The sequence below is a fragment of the Phoca vitulina genome, unplaced genomic scaffold (assembly GCF_004348235.1).
Source record: "Phoca vitulina isolate PV1807 unplaced genomic scaffold, GSC_HSeal_1.0 scaffold49, whole genome shotgun sequence".
In the NCBI taxonomy this organism is placed as follows: Eukaryota; Metazoa; Chordata; class Mammalia; order Carnivora; family Phocidae; genus Phoca; species Phoca vitulina.
The window spans coordinates 4971401-4998800 of record NW_022589752.1 but is presented as its reverse complement, the minus strand read 5'-3'; the positions used below and the strand labels follow the sequence as shown (position 1 = coordinate 4998800).

The following is a 27400-nucleotide window of genomic DNA, read 5'->3' as shown; positions in this document are numbered from 1 at the left end:
ACATGCGCGAGAGGTGGGGCGGTTCCCTTCTACGTCCCTCCCCATCAGTCTACTCAGGCTTTTGCTTGCCTTCTCGCAAAGTGTCGCGAGTTTTGCTAGGGGAAGCCGACCTGGGTGGAGAGACCGAGAAGGGGAGGCCGGGTGGGAGGGCCTTGCGCTTAAGGGGCCGTGGCTCGTTTAGCCGGTGCTGTGGTTGGTACTTCGCTGTTGGGGAGGCTCTGAGGTCGCCCGGATCAATCTTCCCAATGGGTTATTGGAAAAATTAGCGGGTAGAAAATCTTGAGGGTCGGAGGCATTTTTTCCTTGGCCCCGCCCTTTTCCCGTTCTGCGAGCTGGGCGTCTGGCCCACCGAGGGGGAAGGGCAGCTTGGCGGGGCTGAGGAAGAGGGCTTTGCGCACGCGCGTGTCCGAGTGTGTGAGTGTTTGTGTTCACGCGCACGCGCGCGCGCTCCTGCATTTAGGAAGCCTGGGAAGGACCGGTGTGCTAGGAGATGAGCGGGGAAAACATAGTCCCCTGTCTTTGGTACCAGACACTCCTGACTGTGCGCTGACCCTCCCCACCCAGCCAGCAGCCTTTTCCAGAGAGGCTGTGGTACATAGCCTCTGTTCGTTTTCACTGCAGGACCAGGCACGAAAGTAAGCGAACCTCGATCCTGAGGTCTTCCCTATCCACTCACCTTGTACTTTCCACCCCCACCCTCCAGCAGAGTGTGTTTAGGTTTCTCAAAGAGTTTGCATGAAGGGGAAATGCGTTTGAAAGCAGAAGAAAATAGCTAGATCGTAAAAAGTCAGTTCGTGTTGATGAACACTTTTGCTCTGCTTACCATGTGCTTTTTGAATGTGGATTGTCTATTCAGTATAAGGTTTTACTAGCGAAGCAAGGGAGTTTTTATAAGAAAAAGTTTAAAAGTTTCTCCTCCCCAGCAATGTGAATGGTAGCAACTAAGTTTTTCTGTTCTACATGATAAATTACTGTGGTGTTACAAAAAGCTAAGGGGGAGAGTGTGAATTTGGGGTCCTTATCTTAATTTGAAGACCCGATATGCAGTTGTCTTAGGAGATGTTTATTATATTCGGGGCTTTCCTTTTGCTGTCACTCCTCTTTCCTGTTAATTCTGGCCCACCTCAACCTTTTTCAGAAGTCTTGAGACTTTGGAGGGAAGTCCAAACTGCTGACCTGGGTTAGTTTGGGGGTTTATATGTGATTGATGTCAATTAGCAAGAATCATCAGAAGTGTATTTTAAGAGTATTTGTCATTTATTATGTTTGGTATTATGTAAGGGAATCAAGTACAATTATTTGTAAACATTTTTTTCTGACAATTTTAAGTTCATTCAAAAAGCAAAAAATATATATGGACTGTAATTTTGCCTGTGACTGATAGAGTGACAGCTTAATATGGTGTAGCTTATCCCTTCAATTGATAGTTACTTTCTGGTCATGACCTCATTAAATCTTGTCTTTTGTTGGATAAATTTCTTTGAATACTGATTATTCATGTTCTCTACCAAATCTTTTTGAGGAAAAGACATTAATTAGGAACAATTTAAGGGTATTAAATGTCATGTATGAGACATTTGGCTAATATATTTTATCCCTTACAGGTTAAAACAAAATGAAGATTTTTTCTGAATCTCATAAAACAGTATTTGTTGTAGATCACTGCCCTTACATGGCAGAATCATGCAGACAGCATGTCGAGTTTGATATGCTGGTGAAGAATAGGACCCAAGGAATCATCCCTTTGGCACCCATATCTAAATCATTGTGGACTTGTTCAGTAGAATCTTCCATGGAATATTGTAGAATAATGTATGATATATTTCCTTTCAAAAAGCTGGTGAGTGTGAAGTACAAGCAAAATCATGATTTTGGGGGATGGACTTAACTGCCTGTTGTATTTTTTTACGTAAGAATTTACTGTAGATTTGACTTAAAACTGTTTACTACTTTAAAAATGTGGTATGTAGAACTCTTTGAGGATTAACATGCTATGTGTATTTAATTGAGGCCAACAATAATAAAGCTAACAGTTATGGAGCATTTACACGTGCCAGTCATTTCTAAAGTGCTTCATATTTATTAACTTTTTTAATTCTCACAACAATCCTATAAGGTAGCTACTGTAATCACTGGGACAATATTCAAAGTATATAATAACCAGAATAGAATTGAGAATAACCATTGAGAACTGTTGCCGGCCTAAGCAGAAGGGATGTTGGGTGTAAGCAATGTCAGATTGTGTTGGTATGTATCATCTGAATATCACCTTTGTTTATTTTGCCATGTTGGAGATCTAGAAATTGAGGTAAAGAGAAGAAACTTGTCCTGAGTCACACAGCTAGTTAGAGGCAGAACCAGCATTTGAACCTAAGCAGGCTGGCTGCTTATAGTTTTAGTGAATGCACACTAAACTGCTGCAGGATTTGGCCTTATTAGAAAGAAAAGCTCTTAAGAATGCTAAGTGGAAATTGTTTTTTCCCCAAGAAGAGAGATTGAGGATTGACAGATTCCAAATATGAAAATTATCTTCAGGTTTCATCATCTCAGCTGTTTTATTTTGGGAGTCATTTGGTTAGCCACAAGTGGATGATCTGCTTTGTTTCTTTTGGAGCAGCCTAGGCTGGGACTAGCCAGTTCTTAGACTAGCACAGGCAGGGCAGTAACAGTAAGGCTGAACATGGAGAATCTAATACATTCAGATATAATCCAAATTAAAATGTAGTTGTTTTTAGTCCCTCTGTAAATTGTGCATGATGTAGGGTAAAGGAACATGAAGGGGGAGGATAAGTAGTAATTTAGGATGCAGGCTTTGGTTCAAATTCTGGCATCATTAGCTACCAGAGTGTGACCTTGATCATATTGCTTAATTTCTCCAAGCCTCAGTTTCCTCCCATGTAAGCATAACACCTCTTTCTATGATGTAAGATTTCAATGAGATAATATAACTAAAGTGGCTAGTAGAATATGTCCCTGTCAGAGAAGCCTTAGGAGAGAAGACTACTTAATCAGATTTATTAGGGATGCACAACTCATATTTCATGGATAGTAGGAAAAAAGATCATGGATTAGATCATATAGTCCAGGGGAAAGAAAGAATCTCACCCTCCTTCAAAAGGGAGCGATCATCATTTTATATATTTTCTAATATATCCTTCCTAACATTATCATCTTTCTCAATAGTATTTTTTGGTTTGCATTTTACTTTAGAATAAAGTCCAAATGCACTATTTTGACTTTCAGTGCCTTTTGTGATAGGCTACTACCTATTTCTCGGAGCTTATCTCCCACCCCTTTGCCTGCTCTAACCTTTTCACCTTTTTGAGGGTACACATTTAGAGGCCTTTGCATTTGCTGTTTGCTGTACCAGGAATTCCCTATCCCCAGCTCCATTTATGGCTGGTTTCTTTTGGTCATTTGGATTCCAATCAACTTCCAGTTCTATAGAGAGCCCTTCTCTGACCACCCAACCTAAAGCAGCTAACCAGTTTCGTTTTCATAGCATTTATCACTCACTGAAATTATCTTGTGCATTTATTTGTTTGTATTCTTTCTGTACTGCCCTCTGTCTTACCACTACCCCCAAACCCCTGACTTTCCCCACATTGTGGGTAATACAACTTTTATTCATTGCTGTATTCCCAAATCCCCAGTGCCAAGGATGGCACTTGGCATATACTAGGCATTCTGTAACTTTAAAGTGAATGAATGAATCAGCAAGCCAGTGCTAGAGACTGCATATTATTTTTAAAATATGATGTGGTTGAGTGGAATTGGATGTGAATACTAATTATGTCTTTGAAATCTATCAGGTGAATTTCATTGTGAGTGACTCTGGAGCACATGTTTTAAATTCTTGGACTCAAGAAGACCAAAATTTGCAGGAGGTATGGTTAGGTTTTGAGCTGTGGCCATTTTTGAAAATTATCTGAATGTGGTAATATTTTCTTGAAAAATGATTTAAAAAATTTTTTATCAGTATAGTATTTGCACATAGTTTTAAAACAACTAATGCTAAAGGAAAAACAGCTATCTTCATTCCAGTGTTTTCTCACTTCATAGAAGCAAACTTTCAACTCTACCTCATCTAGTATGTACTTCCATATTTCTAAATAACAGTTTTTGCTGCTCTTGATAGAGTTCTCAATTTAAGCTTTATTTTTATCGTTATTGTTAATGAAGATTTAACTTTTATCTTTCCTGCCACCATGCCCTTATGCCTGCCCTCTTCCCTTCCCTCATTTTCTCAGTGTTGTTACATCAGAATTTTTGTTAATTTAAAATTGCATATTTGCATTATGATATCTATATAAACTGTTATTCACTGCTAAGCTAAGTAGTATATGTGGTTATTTCCTTTCTCTTTTTTTTTTTAGGTTTTATTGAGATATCATTGACATACAGCACTGTATAAGTTTAAGGTGTACAACATAATGATTTGACTTACATATTTTGTCCTTTTTTGTGTGACTTTTTGTTTTTTCCTGCAATTTATCATTTCCTTTTTTGCTTAATTTGCTTAATTTTATGTGTATTTGTTGCTGCATTTCCTCATGTCTCTACAAAACTTTCCATATTTTTATCATAAATGTATGAGAAATTTAGCATCTTGTTTTTTTTCTTGAAAAACTTCTTGGAGCACAGTCTTTTCCTCTAGTTTGTACTAGGCCTGGTGCTTTTTAAAAATTATTTGTCTAAGGATATTGAGATTTGTGATAGATTATATTCTTTGTTGTTGCTGAGTTGGATGGAAGACTTCAGTTTACTGGGTTCTTTATTGATGAATATGAATATGAGAGACAGGCATTAGATATTTGAATACATTTTTTTGAATGATTTCATGTTAAAATTTTTTTGTTGATGGATATCCTTCAGTGGAAATAATCTCATCTAGATGTGTTGTAAATGGAACATTTTAAAAGAAAATGTGTTTATCACTGTATTTGGTCTTAAAATGTTGTGATTAGTGTTATAATATGTAAACATATCTAATCTTTTAGTCTTTTGAGGTAACTCACTCGAGCAGTAGGCTTTTATTGGTTTGGCTTTGCATTAATATTACTCCAGAGTATTCTTTATTCTTTATTTACTTTAAAAAATAATGTTAAGGATTCTGTATATTCTCTCTGCATTGTGTTTTTTGAAAGGGCATGTATTTTGCCTTATGTCTTTTAAGAGGTACTATGAAGGAAGCTTGAAGCCTCTCTAGTTGTGTATGAATAAAAATGAGTACAAATTTGTATAGGTTTTCCTTACTTCACCTCTGCAGTGCAGTAAAATTTGGCATTTGATAATGGTACGTATGCTAATGATAAGAGAATTGCTACTTCCCTCTGCTTTCTCAATGTGAAGGCATACTGTATCATGCTGATTGCTTTTAAATTGTGAACAGAAGGGGAAACTAGTTAGGAAGGCAACTATATAGCAGATCACTGTGTTTAAGATTATATAAAATCATTGACATTTTGTGTAAGTTGTGTATAATCTTGTTTCGGTTAACACATTTAATGTTTAGCTTTGGTTATCCATGTCACACCTTTCCCTAGTTACTGTGAACAATCATGAGTAACAAGTGAAGTAGATTGAAGACGAATTTTGGGGCTAGAAGGGTTGTAAACATCCTTGCTTCGACTCCTTCGATGTGCAGGTGAAGGAACAGAGGCCCACAGGAGCCAGAGGTTGTTTGACTTATATACCTGGGCCCAGGGCTCTTTCTGTTATAGCACATAACTCTATTCTATACATTTTAAATTTTATCACCAAAAATTGTTGGAGTTCAGAAGTTTGGGTCTGGTTTTTGTAGGCTCAAATACAGTTTGAAAGTATTGCACTAATGTGGGACAGGTTAGATTATTTTCACTTTCAGGTTAGGAGAGATTGACCAGGGTTACACAGTATTAAGAGGCATAGCCAGAATTTCATTCCTTCTCTGTCTGACTCCAAAAGTTAAGCTTGCTTTCTCTTGCTTTCCGCAGGACCACAACATCCCTAAAAACTTTTATTGAGTTTCTCCTATGTACCAGGGACTTCGTATAGTCATCTATACATCTATATTTTTTCTTTCTTTTCTGATTACTTTTTATGAATAGGTAATACCTGTATAGTTTAGAAATTAAGTTTACATATATACATACACATGTACTTATGTACACTTATACATATGTGTATGTGAGGTAAAAGGTAAACCTTGAAAACTTCCTAGTTCATCCCCTGACCCAATTAGTGATGTGCTAGACCCCACTTATACCAACTTGGGAGAGATGAATATGTTCAACTCCTATCAACTTTGTGTTCAGTGAAGCTTGAAATCTGCCATGGTGGGAGTATTTTATTTATCCATAGATATTGGCAAACACAAATTAGGGATTCCCCCCATCCCTGACTTTGTAGAGCTGATTTACCAGCAAATCACTGTTTATCCCCACCACTATTAGTTTTTTATGGCTCATTCCAGAGTGTCTTTATGCATATACAAAGCAAAGTGCTTCCAATTTGTTCTCTTTCAAGATTGTTTTGGCTGTTCTCTGACCCTTGCAATTCCATATGAATTTTAGAATCACCTTGTCAGTTTCTACAGAGAAATCAGTTGGGATTCTGACATGGATTAAGTTTAATCTACAGTTCAGTTTGAGTAATGTTACCATTTTAACAATATTAAGTCTTCCAACCCATGAACATGGGATGTTTTACATTCATTTAGATCTTTAATTTCTTTCAACAACGTTTTTTAGTTCTCAGATTGAAAAATTTGCATTTCTCTTGTTGATTTTATTCTTTTTGGTGCTATTGTAAGTGGAATTGTTTTCATCGGCTTGTTCATTGCAAGTGTGTAGCAGTACAATTTGGTTTTTTGTATTATGTATCCTGCAAATTGCTGAACTTGCTTATCATTTCTAATAGCTTTTTAGTGGATTCCTTATGATTTTCTACATACAAGATCACATGGGGCACCTGGGTAGCTCAGTTGGTTAAGCATCTGCCTTTGGTCCAGGTCATGATCCCAGGATCCTGGGATCGAGCCCTGCATCGGGCTCCAGCCCTGCATCGGGCTCCCTGCTCTGCTGCAGGGAACCTGCTTCTGCAGCTCCCCCTACTTGTGCTCACTCTCTCTCTCTCCCTCTCTCTTTCAAGTAAATAAAAATATCAAAACAAAAACAAAACACCGAGAAACTTAAAAAAAAAAAAAAGATCATGTCATCTGCAACATAGAGATAATTTTACTTCTTCCTTTCCAATCTGGATTCCTTTTTATTTCTTTTTCTTAATTGCCCTGGCTAGGATCTCCAGTATAATGTGGAATAGAAGTGATGAGAGAGGACATCCTTCTTCTGTTCCTGATCTTAGAGGGAACATGTCCAGTCTTCACTATTAAGCATGCTGTCATCTGTAGGTTTTTCATAGGTGCCATTTTCTGCTTGAGGAAGTTCCCTTCTATATCTAGTTTGTTAAGTGTTTTTATCATGAAAGGTCTTGGATTTCGTGAAATGCTTTTTCTGTGTTTATGAAGATGATCATGTGATTTTTGAAAAATTCTATTGGTATTTACGTTGATTTTCAGATGTTAAGTCAACTTCGCGTTCCTGGGATATAAGTCCCACTTTGTCATGGTGTATAATTCTTCTTATATGTTGCTGGATTTGGTTTGCTAGTATTTCGTTGAGGATATTTGTGTCCATATTTGTGAGATATACTGGCTGTAGTTTTCTTGTGATGTCTTTGTCTGACTTGTGCATACTCTTGTCAACATAATTATTTTCTCTTTTACTTTAGCTAATGGCAGCATTAGCTGCTGTTGGGCCTCCTAATCCACGAGCAGATCCAGAATGCTGCAGCATTTTGCATGGTCTCGTTGCAGCAGTGGAAACCCTGTGTAAAATTACAGAATACCAACATGAGGCTCGTACTCTACTAATGGAAAATGCAGAACGTGTTGGTAATAGAGGACGAATAATTTGCATTACTAATGCAAAAAGGTGAGACATTAATCACAGTAATTCTTTCACTGAGGGAATTTTAATGTCTTATTACAATTTTTATTTTAAAAAACAGGGACAGTATCTTAGCATCTAAGCATATCTCAAGTAGCCTTTCTAATACTGAAGCCATATTTATCCAGTTCTAAAATAAAGACTCATTTCAGTGAAAGCTGTTTAGATTGTCATCATATAGGTTAATTTGACTTTTTTCTCATTTATTTTTTCAGCTGATGCTTTGGTATTGTGAGTGAACATGCTAAAGACAGTCCTTACTGAAGTAATTTTAAGTGCCTATAAAAAGATACTACAGCTGAATAGTGTATTTAGTTTTTTTTACTGTTTATTCAAGTTTGTTCTTTTTTATGCCGTAGTGATAGTCATGTGCGTATGCTTGAGGACTGTGTCCAGGAAACAATTCATGAGCATAACAAGCTTGCTGCAAATTCAGATCAGTGAGTATAATCATAAGTGAAATAAATATTCCATTTTATAGTCATGTATTTCATGATAATTATTCCAATAATTGTAATAGTAATGGGTGGCATTCCCTTGAATTCTCCACTGGCTCTACAGATTAGCCAAAAACTGTATGTTTGATCAGAAAATTTTTCCATTTTCTCTTTCACTTTAAAATTTTACTTTTTTTTGACAGGAAAGGTGATCAGAAGGATAAAATAATACTATATGTTTATAAAACATATTTGTTTTGATGGCTTGCTCTCATACTTTGTGTTACAAATTTGTAAAATGAACAGATTATTTGTAGCATTATTTAATATGTACCAAATCAAAACATAACAATTGCATTGTATGAATTTTTTTTGAAAGAATAAAGCTGGGGCGCCTGGGTGGCTCAGTTTGTTGAGTATCCGATTCTTGATTTTGGCTCCGGTCATGATCTCAGGGTCGTGAGATCAAGCCCCGTGTTGGTCTTGGCTCTGAGCATGGAGCCTGCTTAGGGTTCGGGGTTCTCTTTCTCCCTCTGCTCCTTCCCCCACCCCCATCCACTCAAAAATAAATAAATAAAGCTATTAAAGACAAGGTTAGGACAGTTGCAATGTGGAGTTTATATTAGATTGAGCTCTTACTAATTTTTTTAAGTGGAGTACTAGTATTGTTAATGAGTAGGATTATTTTCAATTATTACCTGATTTTGTCCTTAAAAATCATTAAGTAAGAAATGATTCCAGTTCTCATGTGGGTGATCTTTTGTTTATCTCCACAGAGGTGATTAGTTTGGGGAACAAATAAAAGCACTCAGAATAAAAAAAATAAATAAATAAAAATAAAAAATCATTAGTAAAAGGGAAACCAATATACAATATATTCATTGTCTCTGTGGCAGATATCTGTTGAAAATTATTCCCGATTATAAGATTTTCCTTTATTTTATTTTCAAACACACAAAAAAGTATCATTTTTGCATTTGAACTAAATTCATATATTCATTAAATGTTCATCCTAGTACAGCGGTTATACAGTTTTTCTAAATATTTAGCTTTTGTGTTAACAGTAATATCTGATTATAGAGATACACTGTTTTGGTATATTAAACTTTTAATAGTTTACCTACCTGGATTCTTTAAATACAGTGTATTCCTATATTCTAAGTAAAAAGTTTCTCTTTAAGTCTCATGCAGATTCAGAAGTGTGAGCTGGTCTTGATCCATACTTACGCAGTTGGTGAAGACAGCCTTGTATCTGATCGTCCTAAAAAGGAGGTAAGTGCAGAAGTAATGGAAGGAAGGATCACTGTTATTTATTAATAATATGCGCTAAGAAGGGTTAGCATAAAAATCACATTGCCAACATTTTCTGCCAAGAAGATGTTTAGAGTTTTCAAAGCAATCTCTCTGGCAAAACACCTAGGTTGATTCTTTATGTTATAATTGTAGATGTTAAAATGTTTTCTGTTTTGCTTGCCTGTTGAAGTTTAATTAAATGTGTTGCAAAACCATGCATAGTCTGTATTGTTCCTAAAATTTCAATTACTGTAATGGATTTCAGTTGCTTTAATGACTTTTTATTGTATAAAAATCTTTTTTTCATCATTAGAAAGACAATACACTTTTTAACAAAAATAGACTCCAATAACGAATTAATTTTACCTACCCAGAGGACAAAAGCCTAAAACTAATTTCTAATCTTGGTTTTACTTTTTAAATAAATTCGAATAGTTTTAAAGGAAAAGATGAGTCTCTTGACTTTTAAATGGATTTGCATAACATAATATTCTTCATTAGTGGTGTGTTTAGAAATATAGATGTATGTATTTATATAATTATATTAAATGTGTATGTTCTTATGTTCTGGTTTTTTCATTTAGCCTTAGTTCATGTAAACATGTGAAGTATTACTTTAGTCTGAGTGTTTTATAGTTAAGTGGTGTTTTTAGGTCATTAGCTCTATCATTGTTTTTAGGTGGTTTCCAGTGTAAGCCCTTTTTTTGGTTAATTTTTTTCTGCCTCTTTTGATAATGTGGCTGCATGTTGGCTTTATTTTGTGATAACTAAAAATTTATTTAAACCAAATATTATACCCTGGACTGAGTGAAGGTTTATGTTATCTTGTTGTAAGTAACTTTTGGCTGCCTAATCGCATTTATTGGTGACGAAATATGATGTTTGTGGCAATTTCCACTTTCTTATTATAATAAGTAGTTTTATCTACAGGAGTTTTTCCTCTCCACAAAATTAATAATTTTTCTACAGTATTTCTCTGGGCCATTTCAGATCCATTTTGCATATAGATAAATAGGAGTAAAAATTATAAACTAAATATTTAAAGACTATTCCACTCTTGAGTTTCAAGAGGACAAAGACTTTGCCTGTTTATTGCTGTATCTTCTAATAGCTCACATAGTTTCTGGCACGTAATATAGTAAGTTCTTAAAATGTATCTGTTGAGTGAATGAGTTTATGAAAATTTTTTGCTAAAATAACGATCATAGTTAACTTATGGGCTTTTTTATTTTTTCTAAATTCTAAAAAGTAAAAACATTTTATTTCAATCTATAAACATTTTGGCACTAGGTCACACTATGTTAATGTTTTATGGGTTTTTTTTTTAATACTTTTTTGTAGTTATCTCCTGTTTTAACCAGTGAAGTTCATAGTGTTCGTGCAGGACGGCATCTTGCTACCAAATTAAATATTTTAGTACAGCAACATTTTGACTTGGCTTCAACTACTATTACAAATATTCCAATGAAGGTAGGCAGCTCTTTTTCTTGCTATTTTGAAAGCTCTGCTTTGCTTTTTAAATACTTGTTTGACATGTATTATTTATTTTAATTGAACCTTAACTTTTTTTCCCCATATCATATTTTCTGTTTTGCTAGCCCACATTCAGTGTCTTTGACCAGGTCAGTACATAGTGAAAAGCAACAAGAAAGGATCACAGAACAAAATTCTGTATTTTTCTTTTTAGTAAAAGCACTGTATATCAGCTTTTTTGTTTTTTCCTATGTTCTCATTATTTTCATCAAAATATAATCTATATCTTAAATGATTACTTTTTCTGTGATTCTTTTCCTGACAATTATGTTAGTAGATTTTACTTTGCATCCTAGTGGATTTTTTATTTCCTATATTTTTGTTCTTTCTCATCTAGTATGAAGGTGTTTGTAACAAATAGGTCTGACAGGTAAAACTAGCTCATAGTTTTAAAAAGTTTATTATATTCTAGCTGAAAAACTGAAGATATAAGTCGTATGATTTTACTAATGGATTTTCTTAGGAATCTGTTGGTATCTGTTCATTTCCATTATTTTATCATTTAGTTGCCTAGGACCAGCACAATGCCTGGCCCATAATAAGCTTCATGTGAATTTTTACTGAGTGGAGTTGAATTTAATTTTATTGGTTATGTTTGCAAATATGAAGTAGTCACCATATCTAAAAATTCAGATTGTCTTTAAATCCAGTTTCATTGTTTTGCCACCACATGATCAACACTAAATTTCATGAGAAATATGATCTGTTCATTATTAATTTCCTCCTTATGCCAATGGCTGGCTCTTTAATAGAAATTGTAGCCTTATCTAATAGAATGGTTTGGATGCAGAAGCAATTATCAAGTAAATTAGCATAATATATTTTAATATATGTAATTTCATGAATTAGAAGAAAAATACTCTGAGGGTGACAGATACCTTGCTTTTTAAATTTGACCATATTTGTGTGCGACTGGTGTGACTCTTCAGTCTTTGTCTTTTTCTTGTAAATAGATAATATCGGAGTTCTTATTTAATAATTAGTGAAAACAAGTTACTAAACTTGTTTATTAGTCTGTATTTTCTATTTTATATAACTGGTGTTTGCTAATTTCCTATAGGTATTTAAAGATGCTATTTCCTCCTTTAAACAACTATTTCACTTTTAATTTGTATAAACTATTTCAATTACATAATATTTATGTATAAAATGTTTTGGCAAGACTGCATTTGGAGTAAAAAATCTAAAGTTCTGGAAGAGTCATTTATGTTAATTCTGATGTAATGTAAGAAAAATCATTAAATACTTTATTATTTACATATAGCTAGTAGTTTTTAAATAGAGTTCATATTGCCTTGGAAAACGATTGCATCTTTAAATAGATTAATTACTGAGCAAACTGTCCCATTATAGCTAATTATTGTTGGGTATATTTTACCTCACTTTAAGCAAAAGCAAAACGAATAATTAATAACTTAATTATTTTGAAAATAAAACCAAGTTATTTTAAATTTTGCTTTAAGGAAGAACAACATGCTAATACATCTGCCAATTACGATGTGGAGCTGCTTCATCACAAAGATGCACATGTGGATTTCTTGAAAAGTGGTAAGTAAGAGACGTTGGAAATTAATATTTTGTAAGATCTAATATATGAAAGCATATTAACAACTTTGAGAAGTTTGTCAGTAAACAAACCTGATGGACAGTAGTTCATTTCTTTCCAAATTTGTTCCGCAGTATTATCTATTAATGACCACGGAACTAGCATTCTGTAGAATTTTCCTCTGGGAAAACGAGGCTACTGGAACAAATACTGAGAAAGATCGCCATGACGGTCATGTCATAGTTTCTCTTTTGCAAGCAAACTACTTTGGGAAAGCAAAAAAAACGAGAACTGACTTGAAAAAGTGATAGACTCCCAGCTTGCCTGCATAAAAACCAGTTGTTTTGAAATTTAAATTCGTTTTCTTGCCTCTAAAAATTATTTGAGTCAGTAGGTCTCATCACCAAAATCATGATTTCTGTAACTGTATCAGCATGGTCTGGAGGAGAAGACTCTGGAGATAATAGATAAAAGTTTTAGCTAAATCTTTGCCACCAGCTAACAAGACCCATGTTTCTAGACTTGAGTTTGCACACTTCACTGAATTAAAGATGCTGATTAGATGAACTGTAATATTCCATCCATTCCTAAAATTCAGTGACATTGCCTTTAAGTTTTGACATTTGGTTAAATCCTTTAGAATGTTTTCTATGTAAGTCGATGCTATTAGAGAATTAAATGGTTGACTTTGATCATGTTGTATGCATCTTTTCTGAAGTTAATACTATTTCAACCAGTCATAACATTTGTTACATGTATAAGAAATCTTGAAATTAACCTAATACAGATTTCTAACACGAGAAAAACTATTAAGATAAATGGATATATTAATGTTTAACAAAGGAATGTAAAGAACTTGTTTTTAAAAATATAGTACCTAGAAATTATTAAAAATCTGTGAGGTATTATCAGCTTTTGAAATATATATTTTTAAAACAAAAAATGTTAAGAGTGTTCTTTGTAACACAAAATAATTCTCTAAGATAGTTATTGACTGACCTGTTGTATATGTGACACATGGACACCATGTGTAAAAATGCTAGAGTGGCAGTAGGAACAGGGTGCTGTGGGAACACAGGGATTGCATGTGATTATGCCTCCATGAGTTAGGCAAGCTTTCCAGAGATGACATTAGAGCTGGATTTTGATGACTAAGCTTACACTTTAGCCCACATACCTTACCTGAGCTCCAGCCTAATTTTATCTATTAGATGTCTCTCAGACACCTAAAACTCAACATTCCCCAAACAACTAAGGAGCTCTGCCCCTTGAAGTGGTCATTGTGGTCTTCTTTTTTTTTTTCTTTCTTTCTTAAAATTTATTTATTTACTTAAGAGAGAGTGAGCGAGAGAGACAGCATGAGTGGGGGGGAAGCCCTGAGGGAGAGGGAGAAGCAGACTCCCTGCTGAGCTCAATCCCAGGACCTGAGATCATGACCTGAACCGCAGGCAGATGCTTAACCTACTGAGCCAGCCAGGTGCCCCTTGGTCTTCTAATGTTCCCTCTCTCAGTGAATGACCCTATTGTCTGCTCAGCTGTTTAAGGCAGAAACCTCAGTCATTGTTGAGACATCTGACATTCTTCATGTCTAGTCCATCATCACATTTTCTTGATTTTATCTACTAAGTATCTCTAAAATACATTTATATAACTGCATCTCTACTACCAGCCTATTATTTTCTTACCTAGTATCCCATAGTAGCCCCCTAAATGGTCTGTTTACTCTTGACCTGCTAGCTAGAATAGCTTTCAGAATGCTAATCCTGACCCTGTTCTCCTCAGCGTACAATTTTTTATTGCTTTTCTGTTATCCTTAGGATAAAGACCCAACTGTTTAAATGTCTTACCAGGCCCTGCATTGCCTGGTCCATCCTCCTTTCCATTCTCTTCTCACAATGTACTTCTTTATTTCAACCATGCAGACCTGAAACTCTTCATTCTCCTTCCTGTCACAGTATCTTGGTATCTGCAGTTTTTCTTTCTTGCTCAAATACTCTTCATTTCCTTCAATTTCCTTCATTTCTTTGTTAATTTCTACTTATCCTTTTAGACTGAAACTAGTTTTCACTTCTCAAAGAAACCTTCCCCTTATGTCTTAGATTAGGTCAGATCTCTTTATATAGATGCTCATGGTACTGTATACATCTTCTTCAAAGCTTTGTCAACTTTATAGTTTGTGTTTGTTCATTATTATTTTATTAACATCTGTTCACTCTATTTTACTGTAGACTTCATTAAGGCAAAACATGCTCACTGTTATATCCTTTTATATTTTTACTTTCTAGACCCCTCATTTTATGTTTCTTCTCATAAATTCATTAGGATTCAGTAAGATCAGTTGTGTATTTTAGATTCCTGAAGCCATCTTTCAGTATTTAACCATTTTATCTTATCATTTAATGGTGTCAGAGGGGAGCAGTTGTAGATTTTTAAATTTTTTGCTATCGACTTTCAGTGCAGTGACTGAAATGATAAGATTAATTAATGAGAAATTTGGAGATAATTGAATATTTATTTTAATCAGAGCTAATATCCAAATTCCATTTAGTATTTTTCTAGGAGACTGTATAAAAATGATGTTCTCCCAGAAGTATTTTCTAGAGTTTTGGAAGTCTTGGGTTAACAGTTTGAAGTTTGTGACCTATTTAGTAATGTTTTGGAAGTCTTGGGTTAACAATTTGAAGTTTGTGACCTATTTAGTAATGTTTTTCTGGCTTATTCTTAAAGGTGATACCCACATAGGTGGCAGCAGTAGAGAAGGTTCATTTAAAGAAACGATAACATTAAAGTGGTGCACACCCAGGACAAATAACATTGGTAGGTATTTTAAAGAAATTAAAAGAGAAAAGAATAAATCAAAGGTTCTTAAAGTATATATTTATATATAGGGATCATTAGTTTGTTTCTTTTTGAATTTTTGTTTTTCATTGTTTTAGGGGGTCAGTGAACATTTTTTTTTTCTCTTTTAATTGTGGAAATATTCCTTTATATTCTTTCAAATCAGTGTTTTCTTCCATTTCAGAATTACACTATTGCACTGGCGCTTATCGAATTTCACCTGTAGACGTAAATAGTAGACCTTCCTCCTGCCTTACTAATTTTCTTCTAAATGGTAATTTTCAACATTTAGTTGTTTTGTCTGAGAATATCACAAGTGAAATTATTAGTAAGAAACTTGAAAATCTGAACTCTAGAAAGCTCTTTTCTTTAAGATAGTCTAAACATATTTTATCTCCCAAAACTCTTCTAAAGTTATGTAATCGTAAGTACTCTTTTAGCAGTTTTACTGATGTTTAAAAATAAGATGATTTTATGCCTTTCGGATTGTTGTATCTAAAAAAAGTGTTATTTAATATATTTAAGTATTTTTAATTTAAAAATTTGGTTGTTAGAGTCTAAGTTGATTTTTTTGGTAAAATAATACAGACTATTTTAGTCTTGAATTTTAAATTGCGAAGTATATATGGACTTCTTTTTTGCGCAGTTTACCTTAATCATAAATAAATATTATATTTTCAACATTATACCATATGATTCTTAACACATAGGACTTCAAATCCATGGTTTCCTTGTGTGAAAATTTAAAAAAAATTATTAGAGTTCATTTACTAGATTTAAATTCTTAATTGCTTCTCCAGTGATTCTTGTGATCAACTAGGTTTGAAACCACTGATGTGATGGGTCAAAATTAAACAAAATTTGATAATCAGACTGTATAAAGTCCAGATTAAATAACCTTCAGTCATGTGAAATAGAAAGTAGTTATGATAACCATGCTGATATATAGGAGGTATTGTGGAAGTGAATGGAGACTTTGCTTTCTCCCCCAATATTGTGTAGCTTTGATAATTGGAGAGTTACCCAACAGTTGTCTCACTTTTCTTCTTGATTTCCAGGAGAAAAATTTTATGTACTTGTAATGTATGAAGAATGTAACCAAACATTATATATACCAGAGACCACTGTACTTATTTTGGAAAACTGTATAACTATGTAAGCTTGGAGTGACCAAGAGAAAGCTAAGGCTAGAATTCAGACTTTTGGGACTTGAAATGCAGATATACTGAATTAGCCAATGCTACTTAAAATATGAGGTTTAATGAAATGAAAAATCTAGACATAAATTTTAAGGGAAAAAATAAGAATTTAAATTGAACTTCATCACTGATAGAATAATCTTGCTTTTGACAGGTCGTTCTGTTTTATTGGAACAACCACGAAAGTCAGGTTCCAAAGTCATTAGTCATATGCTTAGTAGCCATGGAGGAGAGATTTTTTTGCATGTCCTTAGCAGTTCTCGATCCATTCTAGAAGATCCACCTTCAATTAGTGAAGGATGTGGAGGCAGAGTTACAGACTACCGGATCACAGTAAGATTCTAATATTTATAAATTTTATGTTTTGACTCTGTCACCATTCAGCAAGTAGTTATTGAATGCCTATTACATTGCTAAGATCTGTGACAAAATGGGGTTTGGAGAAGTTGATGATATATTCTTATTTTGATTAGGTGACTTTTCTATAATACTTAGAAGAGCTACTTATCACTATATAGTCTTCCTTATGTATTCAGTGTATGGATAGCAATGACACCTGGAATTGTAGGAAAGAATGGAAATTGGTTTGAACTAGTATTTCAGGTGGAAGTTTATTTTCTGGTAACTTAATGGCAAATAAAAACATTTCAATATTTGGTTGCTGCTATTTTGAAATAATACTAAATTTTTGTTATTTAAAGGCATATGCGAGGAAGTTGTGTCTATTTTGGGTAGAAATTCTGTTCTGATTTTAATTTTTCAGTCCCCCTCCCCTCTTTTACATTCAGTACTTCATGGTCTTTTACTTTGAGGTAGTTGTGAAAATTAAATGTGATTACTGTATAGGACTGTACTTTGTAAATCACGAAAATGTTACATACTGCAGGTAATTATTTTTGATTAGGTTTTCCTTTATTATTTTTTTGTCTTTTTTTAATAAGGAGAAAACTAATATTTGTTGTAGAAAATTTAGGGAATATAGATACCTTTTTTTTAGTCAAAAACAAAGACTATAAATTACCTGTTATTCCATCATTTAAAGATAACCGTTGTTAACATTTTGATGTTATGTCAAGGTAATTTTTAAGTAAGCATTGGTATTCTAATATGATTAATCCTTTCTTTTATCTGTGCATGATATAAAAGAGTTAAATTATAGAAGTGAAGAAAAATGAGTGTTCCTTGGTTTTTAAAAAGTAGAAAGAACCATGAATGCATTTATGTTTGAGGCTTTCTTCATCTCCACTGTAACAAAGGCTGATAGGCTTCATGTTCAAAAAGAAGGGAAAAAATTAGTAAGGGGACTGTTAGAGAAAATACTTAGTTGCATATCACAGGACAGAAGACATCAGGGAAACAGACTATTACATGTAATCCATACTGAAACATTAGAAAATAGTTTCTAATTTTATTTTATTTGGTTATCATTAGGATTTTGGTGAATTTATGAGGGAAAACAGATTAACTCCTTTTCTAGACCCCAGATATAAAATCGATGGAAGTCTTGAGATCCCCTTGGAACGAGCAAAAGATCAGTTAGAAAAACACACCCGTTACTGGCCTATGATTATTTCACAAACCACCATTTTTAACATGCAAGCGGTAAGTATTAAATAGTTTTCAACCTTTCTTCTAGATTAGTTACATGTTCTTTACAGATACCATTCCTTGAGCAAAGAATAAAATACATGAGTTTGCTACAGATAAAGAATTACTAATAGAAAATTGAAATGATGATTATAGGTCACCATGGTGATGTTTAAAATCAATTGATGTTCTCCCTAGATGCTTTGATACTTGATTTTCAAGACAGATTTTCTTTTTATTTCTTAAAAAAATTCTAACAGGTAGTTCCATTAGCCAGTGTTATTGTGAAAGAATCTTTGACAGAAGAAGATGTGTTAAACTGTCAAAAAACAATATACAACTTAGTTGATATGGAAAGGAAAAATGATCCTCTGCCTATTTCCACAGTTGGTACAAGAGGAAAAGGCCCTAAGAGGTAGTTTTTTTCTTACTTTCTCTATATATCACATCACTTGATAATACTGTTTTTTAAGCTAACTTATTTCATATGTAAATTATATGGTTGGAGGTATATATATAGGTGTATATATATATATATATATATATATATATATATATATACACCCACACATGTATACACATAGATATGATTGAGACGATATAAAATACAGAATAGCAGAATTGGATATTATAATTTAGGATTACACCATGAACTGTCTCGGAAGAAAAAGTCCATGTTTAATGATTCCTTTTTACTTTATTTTACCAGTAGCTAGTGACACTTCAATTATTATTTAAAGAGTATTTCTAAGAACCTTATTTTAAATCTTTACTTCAGAGATGAACAATACCGTATCATGTGGAATGAATTAGAAACCCTTGTTAGAGCTCATATCAACAACTCGGAGAAACATCAGAGAGTTTTGGAATGTCTGATGGCGTGTAGGAGCAAACCCCCAGAAGAAGAAGAACGAAAGAAACGAGGAAGAAAGAGGGAGGACAAAGAGGACAAATCAGAGAAAGCAGTGAAAGATTATGAACAGGAGAAATCTTGGCAAGATTCAGAGAGGTGACCTGTTGATAATATAGCACCATGGTGTCTTTTGGCATATCACATGCTGCATAAAGCACATTCATACATTCATTTAATATGTGTTTATTTCATTTTATAACTGTGATTTTATCATTTTTAAAATCTAAGATGTCTTGTTGGGGTTAAGAGTTGTAGGGACACCTGGGTGGCTCAGCTGGTTAAGCATCTGACTTGGTTTCTGCTCAGGTCATGATCTCAGGGTTGTGAGATGGAGCCCCAAGTCAGGCCCTTGCTAGGCAGGGAGCCTGCTTAAGATTCTCTCCCTCTCCCTCTGCCCTTACCATGCTACCCCCGTGCGCGTGCGCACTCACATGTGCGCTCTCTCTCTCTCTCAAAAAAAAAAGAGTTGTAATTTTTTTTTACTGTTGGGGCAAAGGTAGTGTTTAATTTTTTCCTAATGAACTTCTGAAAGTCATAATATACCATGTTTGGTATCAGTCTTTGCTTTATCTGTTATGAATATCAAAGACATGGTTTTATTTCTTTGTTCAGTAAATACTGAATGCCTTGGATGTGTCAAGCATTTGGTGTAAGATTCTTGCCCTGGGAGAAGGGACAGTGTTGTGGTAGAGATAGGCGTGTAAGTTATTGATTATAGCAAAATGTGGAAGATGGGAGTATTTTGAAAATAATTTAGAAATCATATCATTTCATCCAAAAATAAGTAGAACATTTTATTCTCTTTGACCATAGAAGTTCATTTCTTTCTTTGGGCTACTGAACTTCTGAAACAGAATTAACTCATTTTAAGAATGGGGGGAAAAGGTATTCTCGTTCAGACACCACTGATCTTTATATATTTTGAGGTGTTTCTGTTCTCTGTTGAAACTCAAAATGAGCTTGGAGTTTAGTTCTTAATTTGTGGAATGTAAATACATTTCCACAGTATATAAACCAGGACACAAATGGTAGTAGATTTCTTAATCTTATTTGTAATTTGAAGTATTTTGTCCATATTTGTAAAAATTAAAATTGTGACATTTCTTCCGAAGATCACATTTCTGACATTTTAAAATTTAACTTCTTAAATTTTCCTCCCATTTTTTCTTACTTTACAGCGAACTATATTACTGAATTACTATATTATTATGATGAAGGAAAAGAGAAACTTGTCTTTAATTCATTAAGTTCTCTTACCTGATTTGAGGTTGAGGTTTATCTTTTGATTAGTTTCTAGGTTTCCTCTGTGAGAGCAGCTATCTTTTATTAAAACCAATTTGTAGAGTCTAGTTTAATTATTGAACCAGTTAGATTTTTAAAAATTTAAACTTTAAATTTTATTGTTTGTCCCTCTAAAAGATTAAAAGGAATCTTAGAACGTGGAAAAGAAGAGTTGGCTGAAGCTGAGATTATAAAAGATTCACCTGATTCCCCAGAACCTCCAAACAAAAAGCCCCTTGTTGAGATGGATGAAACTCCACCAGTAGAAAAATCAAAAGGTAGGGTAAGAATTGTGGTGGTAACTGTGTTTGTAAAAAGTTTTCCAATTTAGTTTGTTTTCTGCAGTGTCATTTAATATTGTTGCATATGTGAGGAAGAGCTGCTAACTATTCCTAGATGTTGTTTGGAGATTCTCTTTATAGCCTTGGAAAATACAGGCAGAAAATGTATTTGTTGGCATTAAAGGAAAAGTAGTGTCAATATGTTAAAAAAAAAAAAGAAGATAGAAGGAAGGGAAAAATGAAGGGGGGAAAATCGGAGGGGGAGACGAACCATGAGAGACTATGGACTCCGAGAAACAAACTGAGGGTTCTAGAGGGGAGAGGGTGGGGGGATGGGTTAGCCTGGTGATGGGTATTAAGTAGGGCACGTATTGAATGGAGCACTGGGTGTTATACGCAAACAAGGAATCATGGAACACTACATCAAAAACTAATGATGTAATGTATGGTGATTAACATAATAAAAAAAAAGAAAAGTAGTGTCAAACCTTCATTAATGAAGCCTTTGGAAATAAGCACTTTTATTATAAAGTCTATGTTTTAAGAAATTTTAATTATGTAAACTGGAATTCATTTATGTGTCTGACTTTATACTAGGTATGCTAGGTTTATTGAACACAAACTCTTTTCCTTAAACTCCTACTTAACTTAGGGAAAGATCTAATATTACCCATGTACAATGTGGTGTGGATGAGTTTCAGTAAAGGTATTATAAGTAATACCTTTTCATTGTAAAAAAAAGCCACAATGTTTTAATTTCATTTTATCTCTTATTTATAGACTGAAATGCTTAATTTCTTCTTGAAGGAATTCTGGGTATCAGAAATATGAATTGGGTTTGGGAGCTCCTGAAATTGTAGGCTTTAGTTGTCTTGAAGATAAATTAGATTTAGTCCTTTTAGGATAAATGGCAAATGGTGTAACAAAGGACTGTCTGTTTTCTTTTTTTTCTTTTTTTTTTTTTTTTTTTAAGATTTTATTTATTTATTTGAGAGAGAGAGAATGAGAGACAGAGCATGAGAGGGAGGAGGGTCAGAGGGAGAAGCAGACTCCCTGCCGAGCAGGGAGCCCGATGCGGGACTCGATCCCGGGACTCCAGGATCATGACCTGAGCCGAAGGCAGTCGCTTAACCAACTGAGCCACCCAGGCGCCCAGGACTGTCTGTTTTCTTGTCACTATGCCTCCCTAAGGCAATAAGACCTGGGGGCTGGCCATATTATGATTTTTGCAGCTCATCCTAGGGAGAAGCCTTGTTTGTTTTTTATATACTTTTCCTGTAGCGTATATATAATGTGATACATGTAAATATTCTCCATTCACTGATTTCTTTGAAGTCAGAGATAAGGGTGATCTTGTCATATTTGCCTTTCAGGCATTTGCCAGAGTGCCTGGAAAATAAATAAATATCTGATACATTATTCTATTTCTCACAGGCCAAAATAGGCCAATTGATTAGGATGAGAAATTTAGGTTTAATCTAAACAATGCTTCGATGTTGCTTGGAAAATAGAACTCTAAAAATTATTTATTAGTGGTAGAGTTACAAGCAACCAAAACCCTATTAGTAAGAAAATAACTAAATAACTATGTGTCCATGGGTTGGAATTTATATAGCCCAAGGATAATGATTACTGTTCCCTCTTGCTAATGGGTATCATTCAGATTTCAACTTAAGCAAGTCCTTTTTCAGGAAGGACTTACCTGATCTCCATTCATAATTAAGTTAGGTGCTTCCATTGCACCCCAGGATTACACTGGGGTAACACATAGAGTCCTGCGTTGACATTGCTTATTGACATCTTGCCTCTACTACTAATCTGAAACATTTTAAAAGACTGGACTTTTTATTTTTTAAGTAGGCTTCATGCCCGATGTGGGGATTGAACTCACGGCCTGGAGACTCAGAGTCTCATTCTCTACCAACTGAGCCAGCCGGCTGCCCAAAATGCTGGGGCTTTTTAAAATTTACTGTTCAGGACACCTGGGTGGCTCAGTCTGTTAAGCGTCTGCCTTCAGCTCAGGTCATGATCCCAGTGTCCTGGGATCAAGTCCCTCATTGGCTCCCTGCTCAGCGGGGAGCCTACTTCTCCCTCTGCCTGTCACTCCCAGTGCTTGTGCTCCCTCTGTCTCTCTCTCTCTGACAAATAAATAAATAAAATCTTTTAAAAAATAACAAAAAATAATAAAATAAATTTACTGTTATATCACTACCACTCAATTTCCTGGCCCATAGTAGAAGTTTAACTATTACTTGTTGAATGAGTGAATGAATGAATATATAAGGTAAAGAAAAAAAAGCAGGCTACAAAACCATATATACCATGATCTCCATTTTATTTTTAAAAAGTTTGTATACACACATACACCTGCTTGTCACTTTATTTTTTTGTCACTTTAAATAGATCCCTGATGCTTCACACACTGGAAGCACTAAATAGAGTGTCCAGTATGAGAAGCAGCTTGGTTGCAAATCGCTGTCTTCAACCCTTGTAACTTTCCTTTCAAGACTGGTACTTGAAATTTGTTTTTTCTTCCATTCTATTTTACAACCTAAGTCACATGTCTCTTCTGATCAACAACTTATGTGGGCCTTTATTATATACTTCAGTTTCATCTGTTTTGGAAAATGACTTCCCAAGACTCTCCAAAGTAAATTTTGTGCTTGACATAAACTCTGCATATAAGGTTGGGCTATTCCAAACAGGCCATCTAGATTTGGTGAAAATCTCTTTAGCTGTCCTTGTATGATGCAATAACAGAAAAACCAAAATGTAATTTTCTTGGCACTGAAGAAAGACTAGAATATTTATAGTTGTTAGAGCCAGGGGTATTATGGATGATTTTATTTCTTCCTTTATATGTTGTTTTCTAAATTTTATCTAATGAACATGTATTAGTTTTATAATAAGAAAAAGAAAAGACTTTTGTTAATTTAGTTTTGGAAAATGTATATGCAGTAATTTTAACTCGTTTTGGTGTGCAATTCTGTGAGTTAAACAGTTCCACCACGTAGAAGATTCTCTGGGACTGCCCCTTTGTAATCATCTTATACTCTCCTTACCCCCAGTCCCGCATAACCATTGATATATTGCTCTTCCTATAATTGTGCCTTTTTCAGAATGCCATATAAATGAAATCATAAAGTATGCTGCCTGTTGAGGTTGGTTTATTTGATAATAGCATAATGCATTTGAGATTCATCTGTATTGTGTGTTTGTCAGTGGTTTTTTTTTAACCCATTGTATATAACTAGCTTTATTAGTATCTGCCAACTCATTTTTCCAAACTGGGTGTATCATTGTGCATTCCCACCAGCAATTAATGAGAGTTCTGGTTGTTCTGCATCCTCGAGAGCACTTGTTGGATTTCTTTTTTTTCTCCTCTGATAGGTATGTAGTGGTATTTCGTTGTGGTTTTCATTTCTATTTCCCTCATGACTGATGTTGGTGAGCCTCTTTTCATTTGCTTGATTTCCATCTGTATATATTTCTTTAATAAAGGGCTCATTCAGATATTGTGGTTATATTTAAATTGGGTTGTCCGAGAGTTTTTTGTTGGATTTTGAGAATTCTTTTATTTTTTCTGGAAACCATGCTTTGTTGGATATGTGATTTGCAAATATTTTCTCCCAGTCTGGTTTGTCTTTCTCCTAACAGTGAGTTTTGCAGAGCTGGAATTTCTAATTTTGATTAAGTCCAGTATATCAAAAATTTTTTTATGGTTATGCTTTTGGTGTTATCTATAAGAAATCTCTGCATTGCCCAAAGTCAAAGAAGTTTATTCCTACATATTTTTATACTTAGATTTTACATTTAGGCCATGATCCATTTTGAGTTTGTTTTTTAATTTTTTCCATATGGTGTAAGATATGAGTCAGTGTTCTTTTTTTTTTTTTTCTTTTTTTAATGTAATGTCCCAATTGTTCCAGCAGCATTTGTTGAAAAGACTATTTTTTCTTCACTGAATTGCCTTTGTACCTTTATCAGATATCAGTTGATTTTATACGTGGGCATCTATTTCTGGGTTTTCTTTTCTGTTCCTTTGGTCCATGTGTCTGCCCTTTTGCCAATACAATACTGTCATGATCACTATAAGCAGAGTCTTAAAATCAGGTAGTGAGTCTTCTAACTTTTTTCTACTTTTCAAAATTGTTTTGGCTATGCTAGTGCTTTGCCTTTTTTTCACATTGTGCAGGGAAGAGATAACATAGCAAGCTTGAAACTGTTATCATTAAGATAAAAGCCTGCTTACAAGTTTGGCCCTTGGTTGGCATCCGGGAACTTGGCTTTTAAAACATTCCCTAAATGATGAAGTTATTTTGTTTTACATCTGAACTGAACACTTGCCTTCCACCTGAGAGTCTGGACTTTTGGTAATTCTAGTTTGGCAGAGAATGCTTTTGGGTCCAGCTCTTAATAAAAACCCAGGATTCTGAGTCTTAACACCGGCTTTCCCGGCAGAAATTTTGTACACACATGGCTGCATTTTTGCTGCTGGAGGGACTATGCACTTGGTGTGAACCCTCACTGTAGGGAGAGAGCATGGAAAGCCTGCAAGTGGATTCTTCTGTCCTTTGCTTAGTGTATCTTTTGCTCTTACACTGATCTGGCTGTGTATCCTTATTCTGTTGCTGCAGTGATTCTTAGCTCAGACTGTAACTTTATGTTTAGTTACTTGAATCCTTCCAGCAAATCACCAAACTAGTAGCTGGTCTTAGGGAACCCCTAAACATTTAGAATAAGGGAAAGATGATATTGCTTTAATTATATAAAATGAACAATAGAATTAAAGGTGAAATTTTTAAATTTGAAAATTTGAAGTAATGAATTGTTCTACCTTTTTCCTCTTCTTTCACATGTAACACCAGGGCCAGTGTCCTTATTATCCCTGTGGAGTAATAGAATCAATACTGCCAATTCTAGAAAACATCAGGAGTTTGCTGGACGTTTGAACTCTGTTAATAACAGAGCTGAATTATATCAACATCTTAAAGAGGAAAATGGGTCTGTATTATTTATTGTAGAAATTGGTTTTCTTAATTGCTTTATTATAAGTTTAAAGTAATAAACTCTGCTTGTTTGTTGGGTTCAGCAATTTTTTATTACTAATATAATGAGTTGATACATGTTACTTATAAAGAGAAAAAATTAACTGCTTTGATTCTTGGTACTTATAAAAGACTTGATTATATTGATCGTAACCCTGAAAGTATTTACTCCTTAGAGGATTTCATTGCTCAGTAAACATCATAGAGGGAAAAATCGGGGAACACTTAATGTACAATACTGAATCTTATAAAAAATGGGGGAAAATACTTTTCTATTAAGTAATACAGTATTAGGAATGTTGATTTTAATTGAATAAGTCTCAGGTATGATTATTTTAATATCCTTTTAATATCCTCTTGAAAATGTATTGGTAAAGGAGTTTCTTTAAGGGAAAAGGAAATAAATTTTTGACTAAATGGTAGAGGTTTTTTTCCTTAGTTTTAAGCTTGAGTGGGTATCATGAAAAAAGTGACTTTTGAAATGAAACTTTGGGAAAGTGACTTTATTTCTCTGAGCTTCAGTTTTCTCTCTGTGAAACAACGAAGGTAGAGTAACCAGAGGGACCCTAACTATAGTCCTTTTCTAAAGGACTGATGTTCTTTTGTCCTATGAATATATAGAGTTTAATTTCATGTGAAAGTTGGAGAAAAAATACGGTAGTTACTGAATGTTTTGTTTTACCACTCATTTTTTCTTTCTGTTTTTCAGAATGGAGACAACAGAAAATGGCAAAGCCAGCCGGCAGTGAAGAATGACTTGAGGAACTAAAATTTACTATATTGCATACATATTTTGGGCAGAATTTGATATAAGTACTTTTACAGCAAGATTGTATAGTTATGTTGCCTGGACTGGTTTTTACATTTTTAAAATATTTCAACTAACTTTATCTTTTTTGTATTAATTGTAAAATTGGCACATATATCAAAAAATATACATTTGAAATTTGTCCTCCCAAATCACACAAATTTATTTTATGGTAAAAGGATGTTCCCTCCGGAAATGTTTTTTAAAAAATTCTTAGGCTTCTCTTTTGCCAAATAAAACTATTAAAATTTCTGAAATGCAAAATATTGGAGTATTCTTTTAGAAGAAATAATTCATTTGATGACTAACAATTTTTAGAAATTAAAAAAAACTATGAGGATTTAGGTGAGATTTGTAATATTTAATATAAAATCTTTTCTCTTAGTCTGCAACGTATACAGTGCTTTCCCAAATAAGAATGTTGTTTTTGTTTATTTTATATTTTACTTTATTTTGTGTAGGTGTTGGCCATTTAAAAGCAGAATTTAAATTTACCCATTTGAATAATGTTGCGTTTTTTTTCTGCTAAAAGTGTACTGTCCATTGACTTTTCATATTGAAGAGAATCATAAACATTACTTCATAGACTCAGAAGAAAGGAAGCTACTAGGTTGTTTGTTTTTAGCCCAGGATAGAATCTTGGTCTCC

At 34.1% G+C, this 27400-nt stretch overlaps 1 protein-coding gene across 2 annotated transcripts; it reads left to right on the top strand.

The window, feature by feature from the left end:
* The first annotated feature begins 59 nt into the window (after positions 1 to 59).
* On the top strand, positions 60 to 27016 carry INTS13 (integrator complex subunit 13). 2 transcript variants are annotated; one of them, XM_032432779.1, is made up of 17 exons: positions 60 to 635; positions 1605 to 1840; positions 3813 to 3887; positions 7771 to 7973; positions 8348 to 8428; positions 9607 to 9697; positions 11060 to 11188; positions 12715 to 12799; positions 15525 to 15614; positions 15820 to 15909; positions 16989 to 17167; positions 18266 to 18436; positions 18682 to 18836; positions 19200 to 19430; positions 20754 to 20893; positions 25765 to 25900; positions 26654 to 27016. In XM_032432779.1, exons 2-17 carry the CDS (start codon positions 1616 to 1618, stop codon positions 26691 to 26693), a joined length of 2121 nt encoding a protein of 706 aa, XP_032288670.1. In that variant the 5' UTR covers positions 60 to 635; positions 1605 to 1615; the 3' UTR covers positions 26694 to 27016. The 2 variants fall into 2 exon arrangements, with proteins under 2 accessions (XP_032288670.1, XP_032288669.1); XM_032432778.1 differs by having other exon boundaries at positions 87 to 635; positions 15802 to 15909.
* The last annotated feature ends 384 nt before the right edge of the window (positions 27017 to 27400 follow it).

Coding starts and splice junctions, on each gene's coding strand:
- INTS13 (XM_032432778.1), top strand. CDS start 1,616: ATGAAGATTTTTTCTGAATCTCATAAAACAGTATTTGTTGTAGATCAC. Junction 17,168..18,265: donor TTACAGACTACCGGATCACA/GTAAGATTCTAA, acceptor GGTTATCATTAG/GATTTTGGTGAATTTATGAG. Junction 25,901..26,653: donor CATCTTAAAGAGGAAAATGG/GTCTGTATTATT, acceptor TCTGTTTTTCAG/AATGGAGACAACAGAAAATG.